This window comes from Callorhinus ursinus, unplaced genomic scaffold (genome assembly GCF_003265705.2).
Source record: "Callorhinus ursinus isolate GAN/ISIS: 27379988/994484 unplaced genomic scaffold, GSC_fseal_2.0 scaffold63, whole genome shotgun sequence".
Taxonomy (NCBI): Eukaryota; Metazoa; Chordata; class Mammalia; order Carnivora; family Otariidae; genus Callorhinus; species Callorhinus ursinus.
Window position 1 is genome coordinate 5175625 of NW_027397125.1, and position 26819 is coordinate 5202443.

The 26819-nt window shown below is 38.2% G+C and overlaps 1 protein-coding gene across 13 annotated transcripts in view; it reads left to right on the forward strand.

The window, feature by feature from the left end:
* Positions 1–26819, forward strand: part of NEBL (nebulette) — a 340529-nt gene that overhangs the window by 236431 nt on the left and 77279 nt on the right. For 11 of the 13 annotated variants that reach the window (XM_073885609.1, XM_073885613.1, XM_073885607.1 and 8 more), the window contains 3 exons: positions 3356–3466; positions 12958–13059; positions 14022–14123. The exons of the other annotated variants lie outside the window; for them this stretch is intronic. In XM_073885609.1, coding sequence (XP_073741710.1) covers positions 3356–3466; positions 12958–13059; positions 14022–14123 — 315 coding nt within the window. The remainder of the gene's footprint in view (positions 1–3355; positions 3467–12957; positions 13060–14021; positions 14124–26819) is intronic. 13 annotated transcript variants of the gene reach the window in all.

The following is a 26819-nucleotide window of genomic DNA, read 5'->3' on the forward strand; positions in this document are numbered from 1 at the left end:
ATTTCAAGGTGTTCTGGATTCTAATGAAAAGTCTCCTAAACTGAGGACACTGGATCAAAATGTTATGTTAAAATCAATTTGCAAACATTCTCAGATGCTTACATCCCAACTAGAATGATAAGGTGAAGAGAGCTAAATTAATGCTCCTTACAGAAAATGACTGAGGGGAAGTCATTCTAAAAAAAGAGCGAGATGTGGAGATTTTAGGATGCTGTTTTATGAGATATCCCCCATTAAAAATTTTATAAACAAAGACCACAAAGAGAATTTCTGGAAACGAATGGACCATGCCATGAAATGGTGAGATCCTTCTCACCAGGGCTGTTTCAGGCAGAGGCTAAATAACCTCTTACCACAGAACTGATACAGGCTACTCAGGCATCTGGACTCAGATGTTTGACGGCCTGCGTTTTTATCCATAGTGGCTCCGGGGTCCTGCCTAGCAGTGTATTTACCTATAGTAGTTGTAAAATATCCTGAAGTTAGAAATGTATAGAGATCTTATGTATGATATATATATATATATATATATATATATATATATGATATAAAAATATACTATGCTATACTATGCTATCAAATATGCAAGATAAATGTATGTACTACTTTTATAAACATATTTATATATAAGTATATAAGACTATTACAAGTGTCCTCCACTAGTTAGGTATCCAGTAGCAAGGCGACCTTGATTCTCAAGGTATGAAGAAAACAGTGTTAATCTAGGGAAATGCTAAACAATAATGACAAATCCTAAGAAATCAAATTTATCAGAAAATTTATTAGCTTGACATGATTTTCCATTAGCTATTTTAAGGATGAAAATTAATATGATAAATTCAAGTTCAGCTGCCTCCAATTTGATGTAATCTTAATTCTAAAGTGGTGCTTCGTTGTAGCTATAAATGAAATGACTTTTAATGCTGCAAGTAGAAAATTACAGAGGCTTTTAAAGAAAGAGTGCTTTTTAAAATTGTGCTTGATGACTCACCATTTCTGTGATAACCCACTAAATGATCAGCTGCATTGATTATGTTTATAAAGTCACAAGTCATACAAACTAAACCAGGCACCCAGCAAAAAGGAGCTAGGTACATGCTATCACCTTTTATTTAAGAAGAAACAAATCTGATAAAGGTTTCTTCTTGGCATAATAGACCTGGTCACCCATTAAACTCTTCCTCCTTTCCTCCAAAGTTATAATATAGAATGTAATGGAACTGACATAATGGTTTTTGCCAACTTAAATGGAGGTCCTTAATGGGTTTCCTATTTAACATAACTAATTGGTAAAAATGTAAAGATATGTTCGTGAGAATTAGATATCCTGATGGATTAAATCAATGGACAGACTCTAAAAAAATGAGTGATCCCTGGAATAACATGGGGGTGCTGCGTGTGAGTCCTGATAATCAACTAGATATGCCGGATCGGATGTGAAGACAGAGTGGGGCAGAACTGAACAAGGCTTAAGGACACCAGGTGACAGGAATCTCAACGTAGTTATCAGAAGGAAAACACTGTGATCTATGCATACATGAATAATAGCGAGCACACAAGAAATCATAACCCAGACTAAATTGGACAGTTCTAATTAAGAGAGGTGAGACCATATCTGGAACATTCTGGGCATCTTAAGAAAGGGTGGATTAATTGGAAATTGTGCAGAGGAGGGCATTTAGGGGTACAGGGGCTCATGACCTTACTCTGTGCAGATGATCTGGAGAAATGGGAGTCATTGGCAGCTGTTTACCCACACCTGAAGTTCCATCCGGTGAACTAGCTGCCAGGGGAGGACATATTGGGGCTTCATTAAGGGAGGGGCTTTGTGTCAAAGCTTCCACAATTTAGAGACTGTGACACCCCAGCGTGTGTTCCATTTCAGTAAATGTTTTCAAGAAGAACTTGGTGGGGGAACCAGAGAGGAGATTTAAATATTGATAGTTGTAAGAAATGGCTTTCTTTCTTTATGGTAAGAGGTGATGATTTTGTTTTTAAAAATTAGTTTTGTAAATATCACCTTAATCCTCTAGACAAGTATATTATCTAAGTTAAGTGAATGGTTAATACAGTTTATTAAAACCCATGAGGGCTTTAAGTTCATGAGAATAATAAACTTATTTATTCACTTTTTTGCTAAACATTTATTGCATTTCTACTCTCTGTCATTCAGTTTGAGAGGCACAGGATATTAAAAGATGTGTAAGAAGATATAGGCATAGCTCTCAAGGAGCTAGTATTGGTAAAAAGTTTTTCCTTAAGTTGAGCTGTTATTCCTTTACGTTAAAAATTAGATCTTATTTTGTTCTTGTGACTACTCTTCTAGTTTTTCTCTTTAAATTGCCTCTATTCTCCTGTGTCGAGTTATTCTAACTCTGTTTAATATCTTTTTATTATAAAACTTAATATCTATTTAAAATTAATTTTAAAATAATTTATTCATTCATTCCTGTTTTATTTTTATCCATTCATTCACTGAGCAAATATTTATTGATCCTTACTTTGGGCCAGGCACTAGTTTGGGTTCTGAGCATTCACCGAGCTAGATAAGTTACGTTCTTGTGACAGAAGATAGAAAATAAGTAATTCTATAAAAATAAAACAAAAGTAATTGAAAATTGCAACGGAAATACATAGGATAATGGAATAGACTGCGAATAAAGGGATAATTTGTCGTCTTCTGGATTTTTTTTTTCCCCTAACTCTATCATTGGATTTGGTTACTTCTACTTTTGAAGTAATCATTCTCATGCCTTCTATCCATCGCAGGAGGGAACAAATTGAAATGGTAGCAATGGGTGACATTGGCATGATGCTCACTTCCCTCACAGAGGACAGACCTTGACATATCTCAGAAATCTGCATGCATGTTTTATTTTCTCCCAAAGGTTGAGGCATTTAATGAGGTTTATGTTATATTATAGTGTGCTTACAGAAAAGTCATAACCATTAATTAAAAATGAAAAATTTGCCTTTAAATATCTGGTCATTTTCCCCACTTTGTCAGTTGCTTTCCCAAGATTTAAACCTTGGACATTTATGACCCTAAGAGCTCATAGATTTGGAAGGTTTCCCAAAACCGTAGCTGAGATTTAAGCTAGCTGAATATGAGCGGGGATTCCAGCGTGCATATGGTCAAGGACTTTTGAAACAAACAGGAAAGAGTCAGATTTAGGATTCTAACCTGAAGCACTAACCTTAAAGCACTGAGTATATTCTCTTGTTGTAGAGGCTTAGGCAAATATGACCATCAGTGTGAGATTCAAATACACAAACTCCTAGCAAAACCTGAAATTTAACAGGTAAGAATGTAATATACTCCTGAAAAAACTAACAATGATTTGTGTTTTTAAAGGTTGCTTATAAGCAGAAACACGATGCTGCCAAAGGATTCTCAGATTATGCCCATATGAAGGAGCCACCTGACATCAAACATGCCATGGAGGTCAATAAACACCAGAGTAATGTAAGGACACCATCCGTCATGTTTTTCTGGTAAATCATGGTTACCCACATCAGGGCTAATGGATATATTGTTGCAATTTACATATCACCACTCTCCTCTTCAAAAAGAACTTTAAAATTTCTTGTTTTTAAATCTCTCAGTGTTCAGTCATAAATTCATCTGAATTACTCTACCAAAAGTCATTAAAACCTTGTAGAATGTCTTTAAAATGTCAGGTCCTTGCAGATATTGGAAGTTCTGCTTTGGACCTGTTGGATTATTGGCATTTCCTAGAGTGCCCTTGACTTGATGGTAAAGCTCTTGTAGTTTCCAGTCTAGAATTGTAGAAGAACTGGGAGAAAGGACACCAGAAACCACTGGCCTGGGGAATAGTCACTCACAAAGGCTAGTGAGATAGTACCCCACTACTCTTTTGGAACACATATGGAGAGCAAATGGTCAAACTTAAGACCTATGGAGAACATGAAAGCAGTTGATGCGTAATGGCTGACTTAGCAGAAGCCAAGGGAGAGGAAACAGACCCAGAGAAAATAAATTCTTTTAAAAGTTGTAAGTTAGAAGATTATAAAGTTGTAAGTTAGCAGGTGCATCAAAACTTCCATGTGTTTGCTCAATGACCACCACTATCCCGGTGGCCCAGAAGAATAATTTCTTCCTGAAATTTCAGTGGAAGCTCATTTGTCTCCCCATTAGGAGTTCTTTGTTCTCTAGGAGGCATGTAGGGACTGTTCATTAGGTTCTTTACGGGCTACAATCAGTTCAGATAAAGGCGTCTGCCTTATTGGGGTCAAGAAACTCCCTTTCTTTGGAAACTACCTGAAACAACTTTGTCATCTCCAATGGGCTCTGTCCCACCACCTAGCTCCCTTACTGAATGCGGCTTGGCTGACGTTGTGTCCCCAGAGCCTCGGCTGTGCAGTATCTCTTTCCAGGATGGCAACAGTTATCTGGTATTAAATTGCAGTAGATCAATGCTTAAGTACAAATGGAGTGAGGTTTTACATTTTCACTCCAATGTGTAAAAAGATGCCAGTACCAAGACAGTTTCCCAAGATGGTTTAACTTGGATGAGAGATGAGGAAGCTACACGTCTATAATTACCAGCAAGGCCATTTGAAGGGGATGCTTCGTAAGAACAGTTTGCTTACAGAATGATGGTCATAACCGTAATTACTACCACTTAGCCTGGCTGCGCAGCGGGAACTCTGCCGAGACTCCCATTGTTTCCAACTCTCACAAAATCCCTGTACGGAGTCCCCATTCTGTAGATGAAGAAAATGAGTCGCAAGAGTCAAACTCCCAAGTCCACCTTTTCTAGATGCCTCTTAAAAGGCATTGGCTATTGGTTGAGATTTTAAATGAAATTTTAAAAATGTGGGACAAAATAGGTTATCATCAGGATTTAGATCAACAGATTCAAGGCGCTGCAGGACCAAAGGCGTCAGTGATGGCCCGGGAGGGGCTGGAGCGCCTTACATGGACCCTCGGGAGGCTGCTTCCAACTCTATAATTCAATGAAATTCAAATACGGAAGTTCCTTATCATATAGCAGGGGTTATTATTTTAACTCTGCCTTTTCTTTTAAAAGGTCTTTGATTGAGGGATTGAGGGAATAGAGTATAAAGGCCTTTTCTCTTCCATTCAATACTGTGTACTTATGGGAGAAGGATGTATTTACTTACACTCCTCTGCCTACTCGGCTCGACCTTCACATGCAAAGTTTGTACATATAATAGGATTTAGAAAGTGTTTAAGACTATTTACTCAGATTTAAAGTGAGAATGATATTTGTATTTTACCTGTGAAGTAGCTGATATTCCCCTAGAGTCAGGGCACTTAGAAGAATACATTTTTTGTCCCTACAATATGAAATTTAAACCTAGGTCTCGAAAGCCACAGGAAAGCAAGTACCTCTCCTGGTTGTTAGGTGAGGCTAGTGCATCTCCACAAAAGACAAAACTCTGTCTCCCACAATACTTCAGTCTGTCGAAACCCATTTGCAGAGAATCTACTAATAGAATTACCCTTCCGTAATGTGGGATGTCCCTTTACATGATGCCTCTAAATGACTTGATTTAATTTGAAAGAAAATGTGTTGTCACACGTATATCTGATTTGCCTAGAAATAAGGCATCTTTGCTGACCTTTTTATTTTATGTTTCTACCAAGAGCAAGTCAGCTTTCTTTTTTCATTTCCTAAAGCAAATTGTAATTTATTGTAGTTTATCAAGGATCAGACTTTAACCATCACCATTAAACAACAATTAAGAAATATAAAATCAGGGCGCCTGGGTGGCTCAGATGGTTAAGCGTCTGCCTTCAGCTCAGGTCATGATCCCAAGGTCCTGGGATCAAGTCCCGCATCGGGCTCCCTGCTCCTTGGGAGCCTGCTTCTCCCTCTGCCTCTCTCTCTCTCTCTCTCTCTCTCTCTCTCTCTCTCTCTGTCTCTCATGAATAAATAAATAAAATCTTAAAAAAAAAAGAAATATAAAATCAGTGTTTTGAATTGTGGAGCAACTATTTACAGATAATAACAATAATAAAGATAACAGTCACACATACTTTCTGTTAGAAGAAAAAAGTAGGAAAATAAAGACCAAATTATATCTAAAGCAAAAGTACAGATTTTATATGAGCATCTGAAATAAAGAACTTCCTAGATGCTAACCCAAGCAAGTCAGCTTTCTAGTGTCTGTTAGAGAACCAAGAAACTGGGCCAACTGCAGTTTAAACCTTTTAAGTTCTGCCTCCTTTCAGCTCAAACTTTTATTAGAACATTTATCAATGGGCCAAAGGGCATGTTTCTCCTTTCAGAACTGTTCTCTCCCTCATGCCTTTAGAAGCCTGAATAAGCAGAAGAGGAAGGGGAGAGGACTTCTGTGAGGGCTGACTGAATTCTCCCCTCTGTGTAACTCAGAGTTTCAACAGGAAGACTAGTCGTTCTAGGGGCACTAGTCTCTTCTGCCCCCCCCCCCAATTCAGTGAGCATGGAACGGGGCAGGGGAGATCATTTATCCGAATATCCTCCACTGTAGCACATAGTAGAAAAGGAATTTAGAGTCAGACCACATGTTGCCTGTATGATCTTGGACAAGTTACTTAATATCTCCAAATCTCAGTGTTCCCATCTGTAAAGTGGGGCAGTGGTATCCAACTCACTGGGCTCTTGCGAGTATTAAATGAGATGGTGTATATATATATAAAGGGCTTTGCAGAGGAGCAGCTCTGTAAAATATGAGTCCTCTTTGGTCCCCCTCCAATTTTAAAGGGTGATTTGAAAGGTTAGGATGATTTCATAGTCAATTTGAAATAATTAACAGAGCTTAGATTGAGAAAAAGGCCAACTGTATGTGAAATTTATATTAAGAAGCATTTAGGTCAGAAGGGCATGTTCAAAATGATCCTGAACCCATATAACTACCTATCTTGTTGATACTATAATCAAGAAATGATTAAAAACAGCCAATCTAAATCCTTTCGTATCTTAAAGGATGTACCCCTGCCAAATTCTTCTAATGTAATTAGAGAAACTGGAGATAATCTATCCGGTTACTTTCCCCTAAAGATGGGCTCAAAATGAAAACCCCAGTAACATTATTAGTTCTCATCAATCTTATCAGGGATGCAAAACCCAATAGTTCTGAAGGAAGTCAAACAAATTTTGAACTGCCATCTTAAGTTTTGTAAGTAATGTGGTTTGTGATGAAATTGGAGTGGTAAACTCTTCTAAAACACCATATAATCAATTCAATGTGTATTGGAAGGAAGTATTCAGCAGGGGAAACAAGAGACTTCATGTTTAAGAATGATATATATATTTTCTTAATGGTAAGAAAAACTTATCAGGAGATAAAATTTCTATTCCATCGGAAAGTGAAAAAGCTTAGAGATAAATCAGTAAAATGATCCTAGAGAGGCTGTCATGGTTCTGTGTGGTTCCCCAATGTGACTTATAGTAACAGCACTTTGGGAGTTAGTATTAAAATAGATACATTAGTGTTTTGCTCATCTCTGAGACAAGAATAGTTAGTAATACCCATTCTGCCTTCTTTACAAGATTGTGGTGGTGGTAAAATTAACTCATGAATAAGAAAACTTCTATCAACTCTAAAATGCTTTTTATAAACAATGACAACAATAATAATGAGAAAGATGCCGCTCAGTATTTTACTCCCATCTTTTAGGAGATTGAAAACTTTTCTGCCTTCTGATGAATGTCAGATCCTAGGTTTACCTGTATATAAAAGGTTTACATTCTCTCATAAAAATAATACTTATAATCTAATCCTTTACTCATTTTTTACATACAGGATGCCCAGACAGAAATAAGCCTGGGATAGAATTTTCAGTCCTTGTGCCTATGTGAGATACCTGGGGGCTTCTCTAATGTGAGAGTTTAGGATAAAAGTATGTCTTGGGAATGACTGCACGAGTGCTTCAAGAGTATAACTAAATACAGGCCCCACTACGCCCTTCTGTTCTGCCAAACTTAAGATGTAAATCCTTTCTAGTCTCTTCTCACCAAGAATCACGTTAACCTTCATCAGAGTGGCAAGGGGAATGATGGTTTGGGGCCAGCTGGGTTTGACTTCTCTAAGTCTGCTCCCCAGCCTTAATTCCCCCACGGGGGTCTGCCTGTGGCTGTCATCCTGGCTGTCCCCTCATCTCTCAATCTTGGCATCTCCAAGGACATAAATCTGAGTCTCTCATTGACCAAGCCCAACTCAGAACAATACAAGGAAGGGGCTTGTGGATAACTAGTTCCAGTCCTGGGAGGGAGTGTTGAGGAAGCCCGGTTGGACACAGACAATGCAGCACAACAAGGGTGGGATGATGATTTCATGCATTCCTGCATGTAAAGTGCTCAGAACAATGCCTGCCATGTTGGACCCTCTGCAAAGATGTAAAAAAAAAAGTAAAAGATGTTATACACAACTAGTGAATCATTGAACACTGCATCAAAAACTAATCATGTACTATATGTTGGCTAACTGAACATAATAAAAAAGATCAAGATTATAAGGAACAAGCTGAGATTAAAAGACAATAAAATGATGAAAGTACAAACTGAGGGACAAAGTGAACATGGTGAGACAAGGAAGAAATTCCAAAACAAATCTGATAGAATTAATATCTTTATTGGAGGCAATGAAGAACAGATTTGACACTGCAGAAAAACCTGAAACGGAGACTGTGTTAATTGGGCATTTCTAGGTTTAGCAATAGAACTCCATCTCAAGTTAGCTAAGTAAAACATGAAAATTTATTGGCTTGCATAACTGGAAATTCAAGCTACCTTTAGGTGTACCTGGGTCCAGAGGCTCACAGTGTCACTGGGACTCTTCGTCTCTCCCCATGTCATGGCTTTGCTTTCAGACAGACTGTCTAGGTGGTCTCAAGATGACAGCTGGTGTTTCCAGAATTAAATCATCCCTAGAGCCGCTGATTCCAGAGGGAAGGACAGAAGCCCTTTCTCCCTCCAGCCTCAGATCCATCAGTGACTCTGGCCCTCCCTGGGTTATGTGTCTGCCTTCTAATTGATCGTGGCTTCTAAAGGGATGAGATGTCTGATTGGACAACCTGTCATGTCACCACCCCTGTCGCCAAGAAAGTAGGCTGCCTTGGACAGCCCCACCAAATCACACAGAGTGAGAGGGAGGGGCAGTTTCCAAATAAAAAACCCCAGGCCGATACAGAAATTACACATGTCCATTATAGAGGCATAACTTAGGAAAATGACCCAGATATGTGGAAAGGGGCCAGGAAAGAAATTAAGTGGGAAAAAAAAAAAGGAGGAAGAGATCAAGCATGTATGGTAATAATTTCAGGTGTTCCTGAGGAAGAAACCACAGTCAGTCTTTACAGATAAGATTATATATTGTTATATGTTATTAAAAAGAAAAGGCAGTTTATCTTGGATACAAGATCAAGGTATAAGGAAATGATCAGCATATGATAATTACTTTTTTGCCTCATGTGGGACCTCGAGAAGGAGAATGATGAAACTTCATTGAAAGGCATAATACAAGGTTTAAAGAAGTGGGGAAATACACCTTCTTCTCTTGGGAACAGACTGAAATAGTTTTGAGAGATTTTTCCCTGAGTTGTTTTGTAGGTTGAGTTGCATGCAATGCCCACTGAAGTTCCATTTGTTTCCTTTGTGGAACTGACTAGAATTATTCTAATGTTCATTAATGAGAATAAATAGGTAAAAATTAAGAAAAATTTTGAAAAAGAAGAGCAGTAGACAGAACTTGGTGTAAGGGATGTAAATCCTTAGAGTCATACATTCAAGAAATGCGTGAGTGAGGCGGTGAATATTAAGTCCTTAATACGCTACCTGGTCCATAATAAGTGGTCGAAAGTGGAGATTATTATTGGTGTTATTATTTCTCCTCTTCCCCCTTCTCCTTCTTTTCTCTCTTCTCCTTTGTCCTCCCTCCTCCCATCTCCCCCTTCCTGCTTTTTCCTTCCATGCTCTGAGGATGCAGTAGGGAACAAAACAGTAAATAAAATGACGTAAGGGACGCCTGGATGGCTCATTCGTTAAGCATCTGCCTTTGGCTCAGGTCATGGTCCCAGGGTCCTGGGATCAAGCCCCGCATCGGGCTCACTGCTCAGCGGGAAGCCTGCTTCTCCCTCCTCCACTCCCCCTGCTTGTGTTCCCTCTCTCGCTGTCTCTCTCTCTGTCAAATAAATAAATAAAATCTTTAAAAATAAATAAATAAATAAATAAATAAATAAATAAATAAATAAAATGAGGTAAAATCAATCATTGACCCTCAAGCTTGCACCCATCCTGGGCTGATGATCTTCAGGAGTCTCTTCTTCTCTTCTTCTCTTCTTATTCAACAGTATTATACAGAACACCATCTTGTCATGAGAAGACAGCCTGAAGAATGGAGGCCAGTCCCTTGCTCCAATACATTAGCACTTAGGGGTTGAATTTATTCAGGAAATAGAGAAAAGAAAAAAAAAAACACCCTGCCACACCTCTCTTCTACCATGTACTGTTTTTATTCTTCCTGGGTTCTGACAGACTGCAGAACGGAGCAAAGACATAGTGCAGATATTTGAGAAATGTCAGGCAAGCTTCCCTCAGACCCGGGTTAGGGAGGAGGAAGATGAGCAGCACTCTTAGGCAGCCATGTTGCCACACCATCAAGTTCAGACATCCTTGCAGACAGTGAAGACCAGGAGCCTACCGCTCTGCGCCTCTCCATGTAAAGCCCCGTTCCTGTGGGATGTCCCACGCAGTGGTATTCTGGAAGATCTGACTAGTGACCGGGCTCCCGTGCTGTTCTCCTGTGTGGCTCTGTGGTGTCCGCTTGTTTGAATTTGCAGCTCTTGTCAATCTTAATATTTGTTTTGAGTCACATATGCCGGCCTCTAATTTGCAATTTACATGGATGATGGGGCCCTATTCAGAGCCCTGCTCCTTCTGCCTTTGTGCCCCTCACCTCTCTTCACGCAGTCATAAGGCTGAGCAGCATATAATTACGTAACCCATACAAAGCTTAGATTTCTGGAAGGTTGCAGCTCTTTTCAAAAAGTAAGGGTTTCCATTTTTAGCCTCATTCTTTTCTAAACAAAAAGACATTACCCCCCTGCGGTTTCTGTATGAGTGCAGTAACTCAGAAACAGTTAGTCTTGTAGGTGGGTAGTAATTTTGGTTTGTTTTCACCTGAGAGTCAGTTTTTGTTTACACAGCTTGTGTTTAACCGAGTGCAGGTGGAGGTTGATTGGCCATCATTGGTGCATGAGGGTGTTGTTATTTGAAGCCAATGAAATTGGCTTAATTTTAAACCCCTAAAGATTTAAAAAATTCACCCAATAATATAACTCAGTTTTCAGCCCATTTTCATGTTTCTTTTGCTACCTGTGTGCACAAAACTTACCTGAATTACTTGTGACAGTAAAGCCTATGAGAACAGAAATACTGAAGAAAACAGATGTTCTTGCTGAAATTATGTTAATTCTATTGAAGTTGTGTTCACTTGCTAGATTCATGATTATAAACATTGTTTTAAACACAGTCTTGGTGGTGAGGTGAATGCAAGCCCTTAAAAGAGTAAATAGAAATGTATATAAATATTTCACTGAAATGAAATAATATAATGCATAGGGAGCCTTTCACTTCTTATACCTGATATTATTTTTGAAAGAAATGAGAAAGTACAAATGTTTTTTTAACTCTGCAAGACTGAAAGGAAAATAACAAGATACATTGATATTATCTAGAACACTGGCTCGTATTGATTAATAGGAGAATTCATTAAAATGCAGATTCTTCAGAAATTCTATTATGTAGGGTTGGGGATGGACCTCAGGAATCTAATTTTTGAGTAAGTACCTTAGATGATGCTATTGTAGAAAGTCTGCAGGCAACAATAGAAATATTTGTTTTGTACAAATATAATTAATTGTGCATTTTGTATTGATGATGTTTTACATTTCTATGTTTTACCTTTCTATGCCTTGAAAAAATGGTCTTAAAAATGACCATTGCTGCCCCCTTTGCATTAGAACTTTAATAGAACTACTGTAATGGGCAAGTCGACCAGCCCCTGGTGATATTGCCAAATAGAATTACATCTGGAAAATACATAAATACTCCTTCAGCTCATGACTGACCTCAGGAAGCAGGGAAATGGACAGACTGGTGAGGTGTTGACTGTGGGACGTTATACCAGTTCTCATCTGGTCTCGCCTCCTGTTTGTCAGTGGAGTTAATCTAAATAACCACCATCGTCTAAAGTACATTTGGTAAAATTTACATGCATTTTTCTCTTTAAATGTCTATTTTCCACACTTTGGTTTGATTGTATCTCATGTGCATTCAGAGAATGGATGTTCCTTAATGTCATTGCTTTTATTTTTGGAGGCTCAAGTCATTGCGATATTTGCTAGGTAATACAAGTATGTACACATGACTAGACTTGCCAGACATGGGCATTTTAAGCGTCCAGTCAGAAAAAGAAGAGAGAGCTGGAGAGGAGCAGCTTCACACACCCTCACCCCAGGAAGTGATTTTTCTACACTCATGTACTGGGCTTATCCTGCATCCACTGGGGGTTGAGACTGTGTGATGCGCAAGTTAAAGCCCTTGTTGAGGATATTCTGTATGTGAATATGTACATACACACTTACACGTAATGACGTGCTTTTAAGGTGATAATTCCGTAAGAATTCTGTAAGATTCTGTAAGATTGGTTTTGTTCCGAAGTCTTGGGCTCACATTTTTTAGGTTGTATGAATCCAGTTCATATGCAGTAATGCTAGTGAGACTTAGGTATGGGAGAGAAAATAATGTATCTATTCAAATAAATGTTGTGCATAAAAAAATTAAAAAAAATAATTTATGGTCAGTGGGTTCTCTAAGATGATTATGGCAAGGATAAATGATGTTATAGACATTAAGATTGGTAGCTCTATAAAATTACTAATTTCTTCTTTTTCTTTCTTTCAATCAAAACTGTCTCTTTGATCAGATTTCTTATAGAAAAGATGTGCAGGACACCCACATGTACCGTGCGGATCTCAATAGACCAGACATCAAGATGGCAACACAGATCTCCAAGATCATAAGCAATGTAATCTCTCTTTCTTATCTTGAGCAGAAATGATTTCTTATTTTTTCAGGAGATTAACACATGACTTTGGTGGTTGAATGGTTAATTTAATTAGTGAAATTAATCAATCTGAATTAATGACATCTCAAGTTTTTTATCTGAAATATCCATTTGACTGTGTAAATTATTCAGAATGCAGAAACTGCCCAAATTCACCTTGACTATGGCTAATGCTGTCATAATTTAAGAGAAGTAAGTGTTCTTCGGGCATAAGGTAACGTTCGAATGCCTCAGCCTGAAAGTCAACTTTGTTAGTCATCTGGTCTCTCACCTTTCCCTGTCCCAAAGAACTTCACTTGGCCTTGTTTCTGTTGTATTACTGTTAATTGTGCAGATTCTTTTTTGCCACCATTTACCCTTGTACATTTTCTACACATTTTGGCTCTTTTCTTGTCATATCTTCTCCAAGATATCCTTACTGGTTAATACCATTTTACTTAAACATAACTTGCACCCTGGTTAAAAATGATGGCTTCACACAGACCAAATGTTTGAATAACAGAGACTATACTCACTTAAAAATTAATAACTATTTACAAGATTTAACCTGATGCCGACCAAACGGAGTTAAATCAGTTCCTAAGATGAAAGGAGCCATACAAGCTATCTGTCTGCAGAAGGCAGGATCTCAATTATCCAGTAATTTTTCCTAGTTTTTTTTCAGGGTTTATACATAAGCACCATGATGATGACAGGATACATAGATGCAAATTTAATAATTAATTTACTACAAAAAAAGTTGAATTTAATTAACCACACTAAGTCAATTTCTGTTCTCCCAGTCAGCATTTTTGTGTTCGGTGTATTGTAAGGAATGTTTTTTTATGGATGGAGGGTCTATTATATTTTATTTCAGCTAATATTAATATAATTCTTCACTGGAAAGTAGAAATATTTAACATTCTCTTATTTATTAATTTTAGGCAGAATACAAGAAGGGGCAAGGAGTAATGAATAAAGAGCCTGCTGTAATTGGAAGACCAGATTTCGAACATGCTGTGGAAGCTTCTAAACTTTCTAGTCAAGTAAGACTCTAATGATGATTCCACAATGATTTTATTCAGAGATTTTGTTTCTAGTGGCACAGAAAACTATTTCATTTTAGATAATATCTTTAATTGCAAGAATATGCAAAGATAATGTTTCTGAAACCATTTCAGATAGGATTGCAATAATTACAAATTTCAGTAAAAGATAAAATGAGTCCAATTTTAAGCGCAAAACAAAGTTTTCTTTTCTCCCGGCTCAAAGTCTAACATTTTTCAATGAGGTTAGCCATGTTGTCACATTTCCTAGGATTTCTAGAATTCTGCAATCGTGGTGTCAATTAAATTAGATTAGGTCAATAATTAGATTGCTGTCTATCTATACACACATACACACAGTTTATAACTAGGTAATAAAATATCGATTTTCATATGCTCTAATTTAATCACAAAATAAGAAAGAGGTGATGCAAATGAAGAAAACTTTGAAATCTTATGGAAGAACATCAAACAAGATCTGAAAAAGTATAAAGACACGTCATGTTTTTGGCTGAATGTCTTGGTAGATAAAAATTGCGATTCTCCCCAAATTAATATACAAATGTCATGCAATTTCAATTACAAGCCAATAGATTTTTTCAAGTATATGGGTAAATGATCTTAGAGTTTGAATGGAAAGGAAATGCCTCAGAAGAGCCTTTAGAAGTATGAAAATGAAGACCAGTGAAGGAGAACTTAAGTTATGGGTTACCATAACATAATATAAAACCACTGAAATTAAATCAATATGGGATTAGTACAGTAAGAGATAAAATAATCAGTAGGATAGAATAGGAAATCCTGAAATAGATTCCAATATGTATAAGAATTTAATATATGATGAAAGTGTTGGTTCAAGTCAGTGGGAAAAAAGTTATATTAGTTCATAAATGGTGCTGACATAACTGTCCATCCATCAGAGTAAAAATAAAATTGGACCTGAATCTTAACTTATATACAAAATGAATTCCAGATGGATTAGAGATGTGAATATAAACAATAAAATAATTTTAAAATCTTAAAAGAAAACCCAGGAGAATATATATACCACATAGGGATGACAGAGTTGGTCTTAAAAAGACCGGAGATCTAGAAGCTATAAAAGGATAGTTAGGCATACCTAACAATAGAATTAAAACTCTTTTAATGGAAAATGATAATATTTGCCAAGTTAAAAATAAAAGTATCAAAAGCAACTTTTATATAGTTACGGTGTTTTCACTTTTGAAAATATGCATTCCTCAAGTTGCAAAAGTTGGATGACATTTCAAAATGGAGAGGTGTAAATGAAGAAAACTATAAAATCGGACTGAAGAACATGAAATGACATCTGAACCAATGAGAAGACCAACTATGCTCTAGCTCAGGAGTCTCAGTACTCAGTATCATAGAAATGTTAATTCTTCCAAAATTAATTTTAAAAATTTCACGCAAGGGGCACCTGGCTGGCTCAGTCAGTGGACCATGCAACTCTTGATCTAGGGGTTGTGAATTTGAGCCCCAAGTTGGGGGTAGAGTTTATTAAAGAAAATAAATAAAATTTGAAAATTTTTTTCTAAAAAAAAAAAAAAATCCCATGCAATTCCAGCTAGAATCCAAACAGACTTTTTAAGCATTTTGAATCAAATTAAATATTTGAATAAATTAAGTAAATTGGATTGTCTATGGAGAAGGAAGTGTCTGAGGAAAGCTTTTTAAAATGTAGAAAGAAGAGCAGTGGTCTTCAAATATTTGGAAAAGCATTTGTAATGCAAATGATGAGAACATTTTTATATCTAGAGTATAAAAAATTCTTTAATAGTGAAAAGAAAATCTAAAAGCCCTATAGAAAAATGAGTAGAGGAGATGAATGAACAGTTATAGAAGAGCAACATAATAACAAAAATAGTCAATAAACATTTTAAATGATGCTCAAATTTATTAGTAGAAAGAGAAATGCCAGTAAAGCATTTATCTGTCACATCCTGTGAGTGTGGAGAAGGACATCAGTGAGGGGTGTGTAGTTGGAAGGGTTTGGTGTAACAGGTAGATTTGAGCTAAGATGGACTGAAAGGTCTGCTCAGGGGAAGACCCCAAATAAAGGTTGGGAATGTGCAGGACAGAGAAAAGGGGTCTGACAGACAGGAGAGGCTCCCAGCAAGGAGAGGGGAATCATAAATACTCATGGAAATCTGGGAGGAGTTGAGATGCTGTGATGATGGTAAATGGGTCAATGTTGTATTCATTTGGACTGTGGGCCATACTTATGGAGCAGAATAGGGATAATATGTTCTATACAAGAAAAGGTACAGAAGAAAAGTGATTTCAAATGTAATAATTGGGAGCGTTGTAGAGTTGAATTCAGAAAAGGAGTCACCGCTACCACTTCTCTCCATTTTAACGATAGTCTCTCCAGTACCCTCCACTCAAGTACCCTCCTTCAGATAGGAAATGAATGGCACAGAAAATTTTGAACAGAGAAGCATTGTGAAGAAGATACTATTGAAGGAAGGTTAGCATGGCAGCACTGTGCAGGAGATAAGGCCTCATGAGAGGAGAAGCGTCCCGGAGGCCAGTTGGGATGCTACCATCTTGGTCCACACATGGGGTGCTCAGAACTTGGGACAACTTGCTGGTCATGGGGTGAAAATGAGCAAAGAGGGTAAATGAGAGACAACTGAATGTCAGTGCGCTTCATATTCACCATTTTATGATGTATAAGGCACTCTCACTTACAAAACAATTTCATGGCTCAGGAGGCTGTGGATGCGCTAAGAGCCTGGGGACACATTCTCGTCCAGGGCCCGAGATGGGCAGGGCCTGAAGAGGCAGAGCATAGTAGGCACATTCGGCAACTCTTCTTCGGCCTTTTCTGTGGACAAAGACTTCCCATTGACTCTATAGGAGAAGCAGGAGATTCTAGAAAAACAGTACGGTTTGGTTGACAGGTTAGGAAAATGGGCTCCAGAGCAGGACTGCCTGAGCTAAACTCCAGGTTCTGCCTCTTGCTGGTTCAGTGACCCTGGACACAGCTTCCTCATCTGTAAAATGGGAATGACTACAATACCTACTTCTTAGGCTTGTTGTCAGCGTTAAAATACTGCCTGGCTAATAGAAACACTATGTAACTTCACAAGAATAATTTAACTGCCGATATTCAGAATAGCTTTCCACTCTGCACTTTTACAGGAATTTATGCACAGATTGAAGTAGGAATAGCCACACTGGTCTTTAGATTCTAGTCTGAAATTCATTCCTTCATGATCCTATTCGAGAGTTCTTAGCAGCTTGAGCTTTAATTTTGATATTTCAAATTCAGTCACCAGAAATCCTACCATTTGCTCCTATCTCGGTTTTTAGGCAGGTTTTTTTTTTTTAAGATTTTATTTATTTATTTGAGAGAGAGAGAGAATGAGAGAAAGAGCATGAGAAGGGGAAGGGTCAGAGGGAGAAGCAGACTCCCTGCCGAACAGGGAGTCCGATGCGGGACTCGATCCCGGGACTCCAGGATCATGACCCGAGCTGAAGGCAGTGGCTTAACTGACTGAGCCACCCAGGCAGGTTTTAAAAAAATCCAAATCCTTTAGCAACTGAAGGATCAGATACCTAAGCAAGTTGCAATTTGCAAGTTACATTATATCTATCATCTTTGTTTTCTCCATGACATTCTTGCTGCTCTCATAGTGTAGAAACTCATCAGAAGAAAGGAAAAGTGGGCAGGTGAATATATAGGACTTCTGGAATGAACTTGATATGTTCCATTTGTATATTCAGGTGTATGAACTAGAGACAAGTGCAGAAAGTTTGCTTTATTATTTTCATCGGCAACTCTGAAGATCACCTACATATTCTCTTGCTCCTAACCTAATGTCAGATTGTGAATACAGGAGCACTCAAAGGCAAAGAAATATCAAGAAGGAAAGTGATTTAGGAATGGCAAGAAGCAGGAGACCTGGGGGCAGGGGCAGGAAGGAGAGAGCAGATGGTACCAGGATCACTGTGTCAGGGAAGGGCGGGGATTGAGGAGACGGTGCTCGAGGTTTGTGGTGGTAAGAGCTGCCGGATGAAGAGCCGAGAACGAGAAAGCAAGGGGCAGAATTCTCCCATTTTATCAGTAAATTATGCTTTGTGGGATTGAACCCAGAAAATGTAGTGGAAACACAAAACCCTTCCTGCTAATTTGTACAATAGCTTTGCCCCCTCAAGTTGTAAAGTTTCCTTGTTTAAACTTAGAAGGAACATAAAATTATGGTCAAGTAGTTAAGAGAAAAATCAGTAAAAAAATTAAAGTGAAATCTCGTCTTTCAAGATAATGAGATTGGTGTATTTACAAGTATCTTAAATGTTAGTGGAGTAACTGTTGAAGCCATCGTCTTAAAAAATTCTTCTAAGAGCAGTTAATTTTTAATATATTCATATATCATCTTAATTTATTACTGGAAATTTATCTATGGGATGAATGGAATTCTTTTAGTTTTATAACATCAAGGAAACTTTTGTATTTATAATAACTAGTGTTTGTTCTAAAATTGCATGTGGCATATTGATAAGAATGGGTTTGAAACATAAAAAGTACATTTTAGATTGCCATTAAAATTTAATTATAAATATTGTCCTCAAATTGAATGGGGATGTTAATTGGTTTGGAGAATCTCCCATTTCCCTTCCTGGCAAGCACTCTCCCAGCCAATCTCTTTACACCCAAGTATTGGCTTCAAGGTCTTGTACTTGAGTTGCCAATTTAAATTGTATTTCTCTCTCTCCTTTATTCTCAGTTCTTTCTCCTTATTGTTCTTAACACAATTTATACTAGTCATATATTTATATATATGTGTGTGTGTTTTTTTTTAAGATTTTATTTATTCATTTGAGAGAGAGAGAGAGCACTAATGGGGGAGAGAGGCAATGGGAGAGGGAGAAGCAGACTCCCCGCTGAGCAGGGAGCCTTATGTGGGGCTTGATCCCAGGACCCCAGGATCATGACCTGAGCTGAAGGCAGACACTTAACCGACTGAACTACCCAGGTGCCCCTATATGTGTATGTTTTAAATATCTCCTTTATTACCACACAGCAGGCTTCATGGGGACAGGGTTGACATGTGTTTAATTCATCATTATAGAATGGCATGGACTGGACTTAAATAAATATATATAGACCAATTAAACAAATTTCTCTAGATCATTCACGGTGCAAAATCAGTAAGATGTTATTTTGTTATGGAAATAAGGACAGGGATATGATTTTGTGTAAAATTCAGACTTGGAAATACTACTAATTTTATGGCAAGTTCTATATAATATCTGATTATACTCTTTTCTTTGACAGCTTTTAGTTCAATTTCATCCAAAATTGGAGGTATAGGTATGTGGCATTGTATAGGTACGTGTTGTTTACTTTTCATTTTTGCCAATAATTAAGGTATACTTATCAGCGTTTCCATTTTGTTCCTAACAGTTGTTTCTCTGGCTGTGATGAAAAGCTTTCCTTTGGGGTCTGCTTTTTTCCACCTTTTTCTGACTCTGAATCTGATCCATAGGTGGTGCTGTGAAGCCCAGCGCCCCTTGTGGCGAAGGTTTGAACTACAGGGTTTAGAAGTCGGGCTTCAGATCTTTGAAATACTGCCTTGTCCAGAAGCAGTTATGAGGAATGAATTTAAGTGATATTATTGTAGTTTAACTGTCCCACTGTTTTCTCCAAGTATGGACCTCTGAAATTCTTGCTAAATCTGTTAAAATTCCTTATAAACTTTTAGGATTCTGATCCTCTACACCTTTCTATATAAAAAAAAAGTTGGTAAACATCAGGACCATTAGATTTGATGATATTTATAATGTAAATAAAGTCAATCCTGAGTGTAAGTAACTTTTCATTTATTTCCAAAGTGATTGACTTAGGCATAAGGGGTAATATTTACCTTAAAATCATAGCAAAATCACCCAACCCAATACCTATATCTCCCTTTCTCAAATGGTCTTGAGAAACCAGTTGGTCAAGGGAAAGCATTGCCTCTGGAGATGTGAGTGTGGGTGAAGAGATAGACACTCAGGTGTGTGAAGCGTGGGTTGAAAATAAGATGTTGGATGTGTATGTGTAGTGAGTGAGTGAACCAGTCAGAAGGTGAGCAAGGGACCATTGAAACCATTTGGCTATTCTCTCACTTCATTTAAGCACAAACCTTACAGTAAGAAATGGTTGGGTGTCAGTGTTTGCTAAGTGTGTTTTTTATGTAATGCAGTTATTTTACTCTGTGGTTAATTAATGAGGGAAACCCTTGCATTTTTGTGCCTTAGGCATTTTTGAATCAGATCACACAGAGCACTCAGGCTTAGAGAGAGATAAATTTCACAGCACTTGGCTTCTTACTATGTTTATTACAAGGATAAGAGTGACAGATATATTTTAAATAACTAATTTCATACGACAGAAATAACCTGGAAAGGCTAGACAGAATTTTAAAATTCAATTTTATAGCCCAGTGCATAATAGTGGTAGAAATCTTCAAAGATAAAGTTCTTCAGGGACGCCTGGGTGGCTCAGTCGGTTAAGTGTCTGCCTTCGGCTCAGGTCATGATCCCAGGGTCCTGGGATCGAGCCCCACATCGGGCTCCCTGCTCAGTGGGAAGCTTCTCCCTCTCCCACTCCCCCTGCTTGTATTCCCTCTCTTGCTGTGTCTCTCTCTGTCAAATAAATAAGTAAAATCTTAAAAAAAAATAAAGTTCTCCAGAAAGGAGTAGTGTGCTGGTTAGACGAGTAAGTATGAGGGAGATAATTTTGTATTGAGATAGTGTGTAATACATTTCTATATTTGAATCATGAATTAAGGGTGTAAATGGATTTCAAACCTCCATGCAGACATAAGCATGATTTTGCATGAGGTATAATCACAAATTTTGGGATCATTTGCATTACTCTGTGCTTAATTAGTGATGTCATGAGAGTACTTTATTATAATTTGTTATATTTTTAAAATATCAGACTTCTATTAAATACTTTTAGGAGAATATTGCATTGGAATGGCATTTAGTTCTGAATAGCTTATTTTATGAACCTAGTTATTCCTAAAAAGTGTAATTTATGCTCCCAGGCCACCATCGTTAGGACTTAAGCTGACCAGCGCTCACGAGATGTGAGGCATACCAAATTCTCATGCATATTTTGAAAGAATGTGAATTTGGGATTTTTATTCTTCTTCCCCAAAACATCAATTCTGTGATCTCTAGTATTCAGTAATGCCTACTTGATCATTTCTGATTATATCACCTAAATGTGAGTTTGTTATCCTCAGGAACAAGTAAAACCAGTGCCCAGTATAGAGGTTAATACAGAGAATGCCTCAGGAAATACCAACTGAATAGCTAAAATGCTAACAATTTTTGAAAGTAGAATCACGTACTTAGATGATCCTTCAAAACTGGTATTTTCTCATTTTATTTATTTTTAATTTTTTAAAAGATTTTATTTATTTATTTGACAGAGAGAGAGAGCACAAGCAGGGGGAGTGGCAGGCAGAGGGAGAAGGAGAAGCAGACTCCCCGCTGAGCAGGGAGCCCGATGTGGGGCTCATCCCAGGACCCTGAGATCATGACCTGAGCCGAAGGCAGTCGCTTAACCAATTGAGCCACCCAGGTGCCCTATTTTCCCATTTTAAAAAGAATGATCTTGGGCACCTGGGTGGCTCAGTCGTTAAGTGTCTGCCTTTGGCTGAGGTCATGATCCCAGGGTCCTGGGATCAAGCCCTGCATCGGGCTCCCTGCTCAGCAGGAAGCCTGCTTCTCCCTCTCCCACTCCCCCTGCTTGTGTTCCCTCTCTCGTTGTGTCTCTGTCAAATAAATAAAATCTTTAAAAAAAATAAAAAATAAAAATGATCTTGAGGTATTGAGGTGGATATTAAAATTTAAAAACGATTACTATAAGTAAAAATATGCTGAAGGAATGAAAAAAATAAAGTTCTCATCAAATCTATCACAAGGCTATATCAAAATTTGAAGACACCATGGAATTTACCTGGTCCTGCCTTTCAGTGAAAAAATTCCTTCTCAATATTATCCATCCATGGATAGAAACAGTTACTGAAGCAGATATTACACACTAGACACTGTGCTTGGGGTTAGATTTTCAAGGGTGAACGGGACAGATCCAGCCCCTGCTTCACTGAGCTTACAGCCTAATGGGGAAGACCTGTGGCATAGACAGTTTTGCAGATAATTATAACAAGGGCATGACCTGTGTGACTGGGCAAATGTGGGGTGTTTCAAAGATATATCAGCAGGACATATTCTACTTTGGGAGGTCAGAGAAGGCTTTCAAGAAAACGTTTCTCATGTTCAGTGGAATAATTTTTACACATCCTACAGGTAGTAACCGAAATGTAACTTCTTTTCATTATAGTCAGCAGAAATCTCTTTGGCTAAAACTTCTGCCCGTCAATACTAACTTTACCTTCTGCAGTAGAACAAATGCCATTTTTAAATTTTTTCAAATATTTGAACATATTTACCAGCTGATTCCTCAGTCTCTTCAGTAGAGCACTCTTGAGCCCAGTAACTGACAAAGAGTATGCATTACATAAATATTTCTGGAATGAATGAATGAATGAATGAATGAATAAAAGTCCAGCAGGAACTGGAAAGTGCAATACAGATTCAATATAATATTTTAAAATCTATTGTTTTCCATTTCCTTTTCCATTCTTTTTCTTTTTAATGGGATAGAATTCCAATCAATTTAACAGTGATTGTGTGTGTGCATGTGCACGCGTGTGTGCATATATGTGTGTGTGTGGACTTGGAGAATTAGAGAAGTATTATAGTTCCAACACCTGTCTCAGGGTGTGACTCATTCTATGAGTCATAAGAGTTTTTGCCTCTCATTTTCATAATTAATTTATATTTCTTTAATAAACATAGAGTAAGTGCCAAATCTATTCAGAGCATTATGCCAGGCACTAGGGATAAAAAATGAATAAAGATCTATTCTTTGCTCACTGTCAAATGGGAGAGCAGACATACACAGATAACTGAAATCTGTCCCAAATTATAAAATAGTCCAATCTAGTCTTTCCAGGGAAAACTCATCTTTAATAACAGGGTAATATTACTATAAATTTATCTTTTAAAACATCAGGTGAAAAAAATGCAGGGTTCTGCTTGCATTGAACTATTTAAAATCTAATCAAAATTCAGCTATGCAGTGCTGGCTTGCATCAAGTTTTCCTTTAGTTATTCATATTCTCCAACCTCAGGCACCATGAGCATCTAGTTATCTATTAGCTAAGTGGCAAAAACAGGTTATATCATCTGTCGCACAGAGAACCCCTCCTACTCTCTGCATGCCAGCACAGTTACATGAGGGGCAGAGGGCACACGGAGGGGGTGAAGCTTGAAAATTAACCCGACACATTCTCACCTGCTAGGAAACCCGGCATTTGTTCTTCCCAAGTGAAGGTATGTTTCTGAAAATCCATCATCCATCCACAATGCGATGACTCATTTTTCCTCTACTCATTACATTGAACCTGTGTTGAGTTCCTACCATGAGGTAGGAGTTCCTTCCTTCCCGAGGTTGGGAGTGAGCAAGATACACTCTGTCAAGACTGGAGTCAGAAATCCTTCCAATAACAAATCTACTCAAGTCACAGACATGTGTAAAATGACTTCATACTGGCCTTTGGATGACGACCAAGATCCGTGACAGCTACAGGGCTCTGTAGAGCCTGGTCATTCCAGCTCTCCAGTCTCTCCTCTAATCTCCATCCTCTGCCACCCTTGTGTTCTTAAATTCCTTTACCATGCTGTGCGTGCCTCTCTCTGCGCTTCCACATGCTGTTCCCTCGGGCACACTCCATCAGGACACCCCCAACTCATCCCTTTCCCCCCTTCCACTCACTAAGCACACTCTCTTCAAGCCGTAATGTAAATACCCTCAGTTCCCCAGACTTGGAGAGGGTCTGCCGCAAAACACAGTCCATGGCCTCCCATTGCCCTCTGTTGCTGCAGTCAGCTCACCATTCCAGAGTTTGTGCTTAACCATCACCAGTCATGCCTGGATGTGATCAAAGTTATTTCTTACTGCATGTCTCCAGGGCCTCGCTCACAGATGGGGACTTAGTGGGCACAGGTGTATAAACACACATATGTGTATATATATATATATAGTAATACATGTGTAGTGGAAGCCTTTTATCTTATTCAGACCTGTACTCAGTCATTTAAATGAAGAAGGTAGTTGAAGGAGGAAGTGTAAAGACCATACACGTACCTTAACATTTTAGTTTAACACAAAACACATGTATGTACATTTATTTGCCAAACTTTCGATGTAGTGGAAAGTCTTTTTCTTTGCAAATGAAGCTGTGGTTTGGAGTTTTGTGTTGTTTTTCTTGCAAACTATAATCACGATGCATTGGTCTATGATTTGCCTTTTGAAAGACATTTTGCTCAAAGACATACTGCCAATCTCTCTGAGTTCCAGAACTTTCTACATTATTTACATCCCACTCCTGACTTTTCTGGTTGTCTTGACTACCCTTAATTTGATAGCAGGTTTTTTTAGGGAATTGCTCTCCTTAAGTCTTTCATGGAAATAATGTAGTTTTCATAGGGATAACTTTCTTTTTACGGTAAATTTGTGTTTGCAGTATTAAATTAAATTATGTGATTATGATAAATACAGCTAGCATAAATGGGGTTAGGGACAAACTCAGTTGACTTTTAGCAAGTTTATATTCCTAGCTAATGGGAGTAGAAGTGCTGGGCATACCTTTAAACCACTTTTTTTTTTTTTTTTAAAGATTCTTTTTTTTTTAATTAAACCACTTTTTTTTAAAGAGATTCTTTTTTTTTTAAAAGATTTTATTTATTTATTCATGAGAGACAGAGAGAGAGAGAGAGGCAGAGGGAGAAGCAGGCTCCCCGCTGAGCAGGGAGCCCGATGCGGGACTCGATCCCAGGACCCCGGGATCATGACCTGAGCTGAAGGCAGACGCTTAACCATCTGAGCCTAAGTGAGTGTGATCCAGTCAGATTTGCTGTTGGAAAGATTACGGACTCCAGTCTTGACAGAGTAGATCTTGGTCACACTCCCAACCTCAGGAAGGAACTCCTCCTACGTCATGGACTTCTGAAAAGCCATCGTCCACCCACATTGTGATGACTCCTTTTTCCTCTACTCATTACACCAAGCCTGTGTTGAGTTCTTACTGTGAGGTAGGATGAGTCATCACAATGTGGATGGATGATGGTTTTTCAAAAACATACCTTCACTTGGGAAGAACAAATGCCGGGTTTCAGAGCAGGTGAGAATGTGTCGGGTTAATTTCCAAGTTCTACCCGCTCTGTGTGGTGTGCAGACAGTAGGATAGGCTCTCGGTTCTCAGAGAAGATATAACCTATTTCTTGCCACTTAGCTAATATGTAACTAAGACACCTGTGGTGGCTGGGGTTGGAGAATTTGAGTAACTGAAGGAAAACGTGATGCAAGCCAAGACTGCATAGCTGGATCAGTTGATGGGTAAATAGCTACCAGCTGAGCATGTTCAGGGCACCCAGGCCATCAGTTAGAATGTTTTACTTAGTAAGTGGAGAGTGTTAGCCAATCTGGCTGAGTCAAGAGTGCCATTCAAGTAGAAGTCAGTTAAGACAGTCTTCTCTCATTGTCAAGTAATAAATACCCTTTAGGCACTAAAAACCTGGAGAGACAAAAGCACAGATTAAAATATGGTGAAGCGTGCCTTTAGCAGAAGGATGTGGAGAGTACAAAGGGAATGGAATTGTGTATTTAGGGGAGGACCAGGTAGGGAAAGCCTTGGCTGTGGAAAGTAGTGAATGAGGTCCAAATTTATTTCGTTGGTGATATTCCTGATTTCAAGACATAAAATAGTTTTTTTTTTTTACAAAATCAGATTTTTTTCTTGTTTTATAGAGTCTTTCCCAAACTAATTAGAATAAATGAGGTTTTGCTTGAATTTGTAAGGCAATGTGAAAATCAGAAAGCTATTATTAGCAGTTAGAACTGCAACAGGGGGCGCCTGGCTGGCTTAGTCGTTAAGGCTCTGCCTTCGGCTCGGGTCATGATCCCAGGGTCCTGGAATCGAGCCCCACATCGGGCTCCCTGCTCAGCAGGAAGCCTGCTTCTTCCTCTCCCACTCCCCCTGCTTGTGTTCCTGCTCTCGCTGTCTCTCTGTCAAAAAAAAAAAAAAAAAAGAATCTTAAAAAAAAAAAGAACCGCAACAGAAAATATGTCCTGTAAACCATGTTGGAATCTTTACCAAATGTATTCCCCCCAAGATTTTCACTAGCTATCTCCCTCCCACAGGTATCAGACATGTGTCCTTGAGGAAGACATCACCCAGTATACACTCGATTAAAATAGATAATGTGAGCCATTCCCAAATTGCTTCTTAATAAAAATTACTTCGAGGCAGGGCTTTAAGATGTATGAATAAAGGTGCATTATGAGAATCCTGTAAGAACACAAAATATGATGAGAATTGTAATAGTGTAAAACTATGACAAGAGAACAAAATAGTTCTGCTTTTGAGGTCTGTGCATCCCTTCCTGGAGACAGGCATCCGAGGGGGTGTGAGATTCGAGTAACTAGTTTTTTGGTTTTTGTTTTTGGTAAAGAATTCGTATCTATATTTCAGATAGTTATCATAACCTACATTCACATATTTCTCTATTCATAGAGAATTATATAGTTCTGTAGGATAAGTGGAT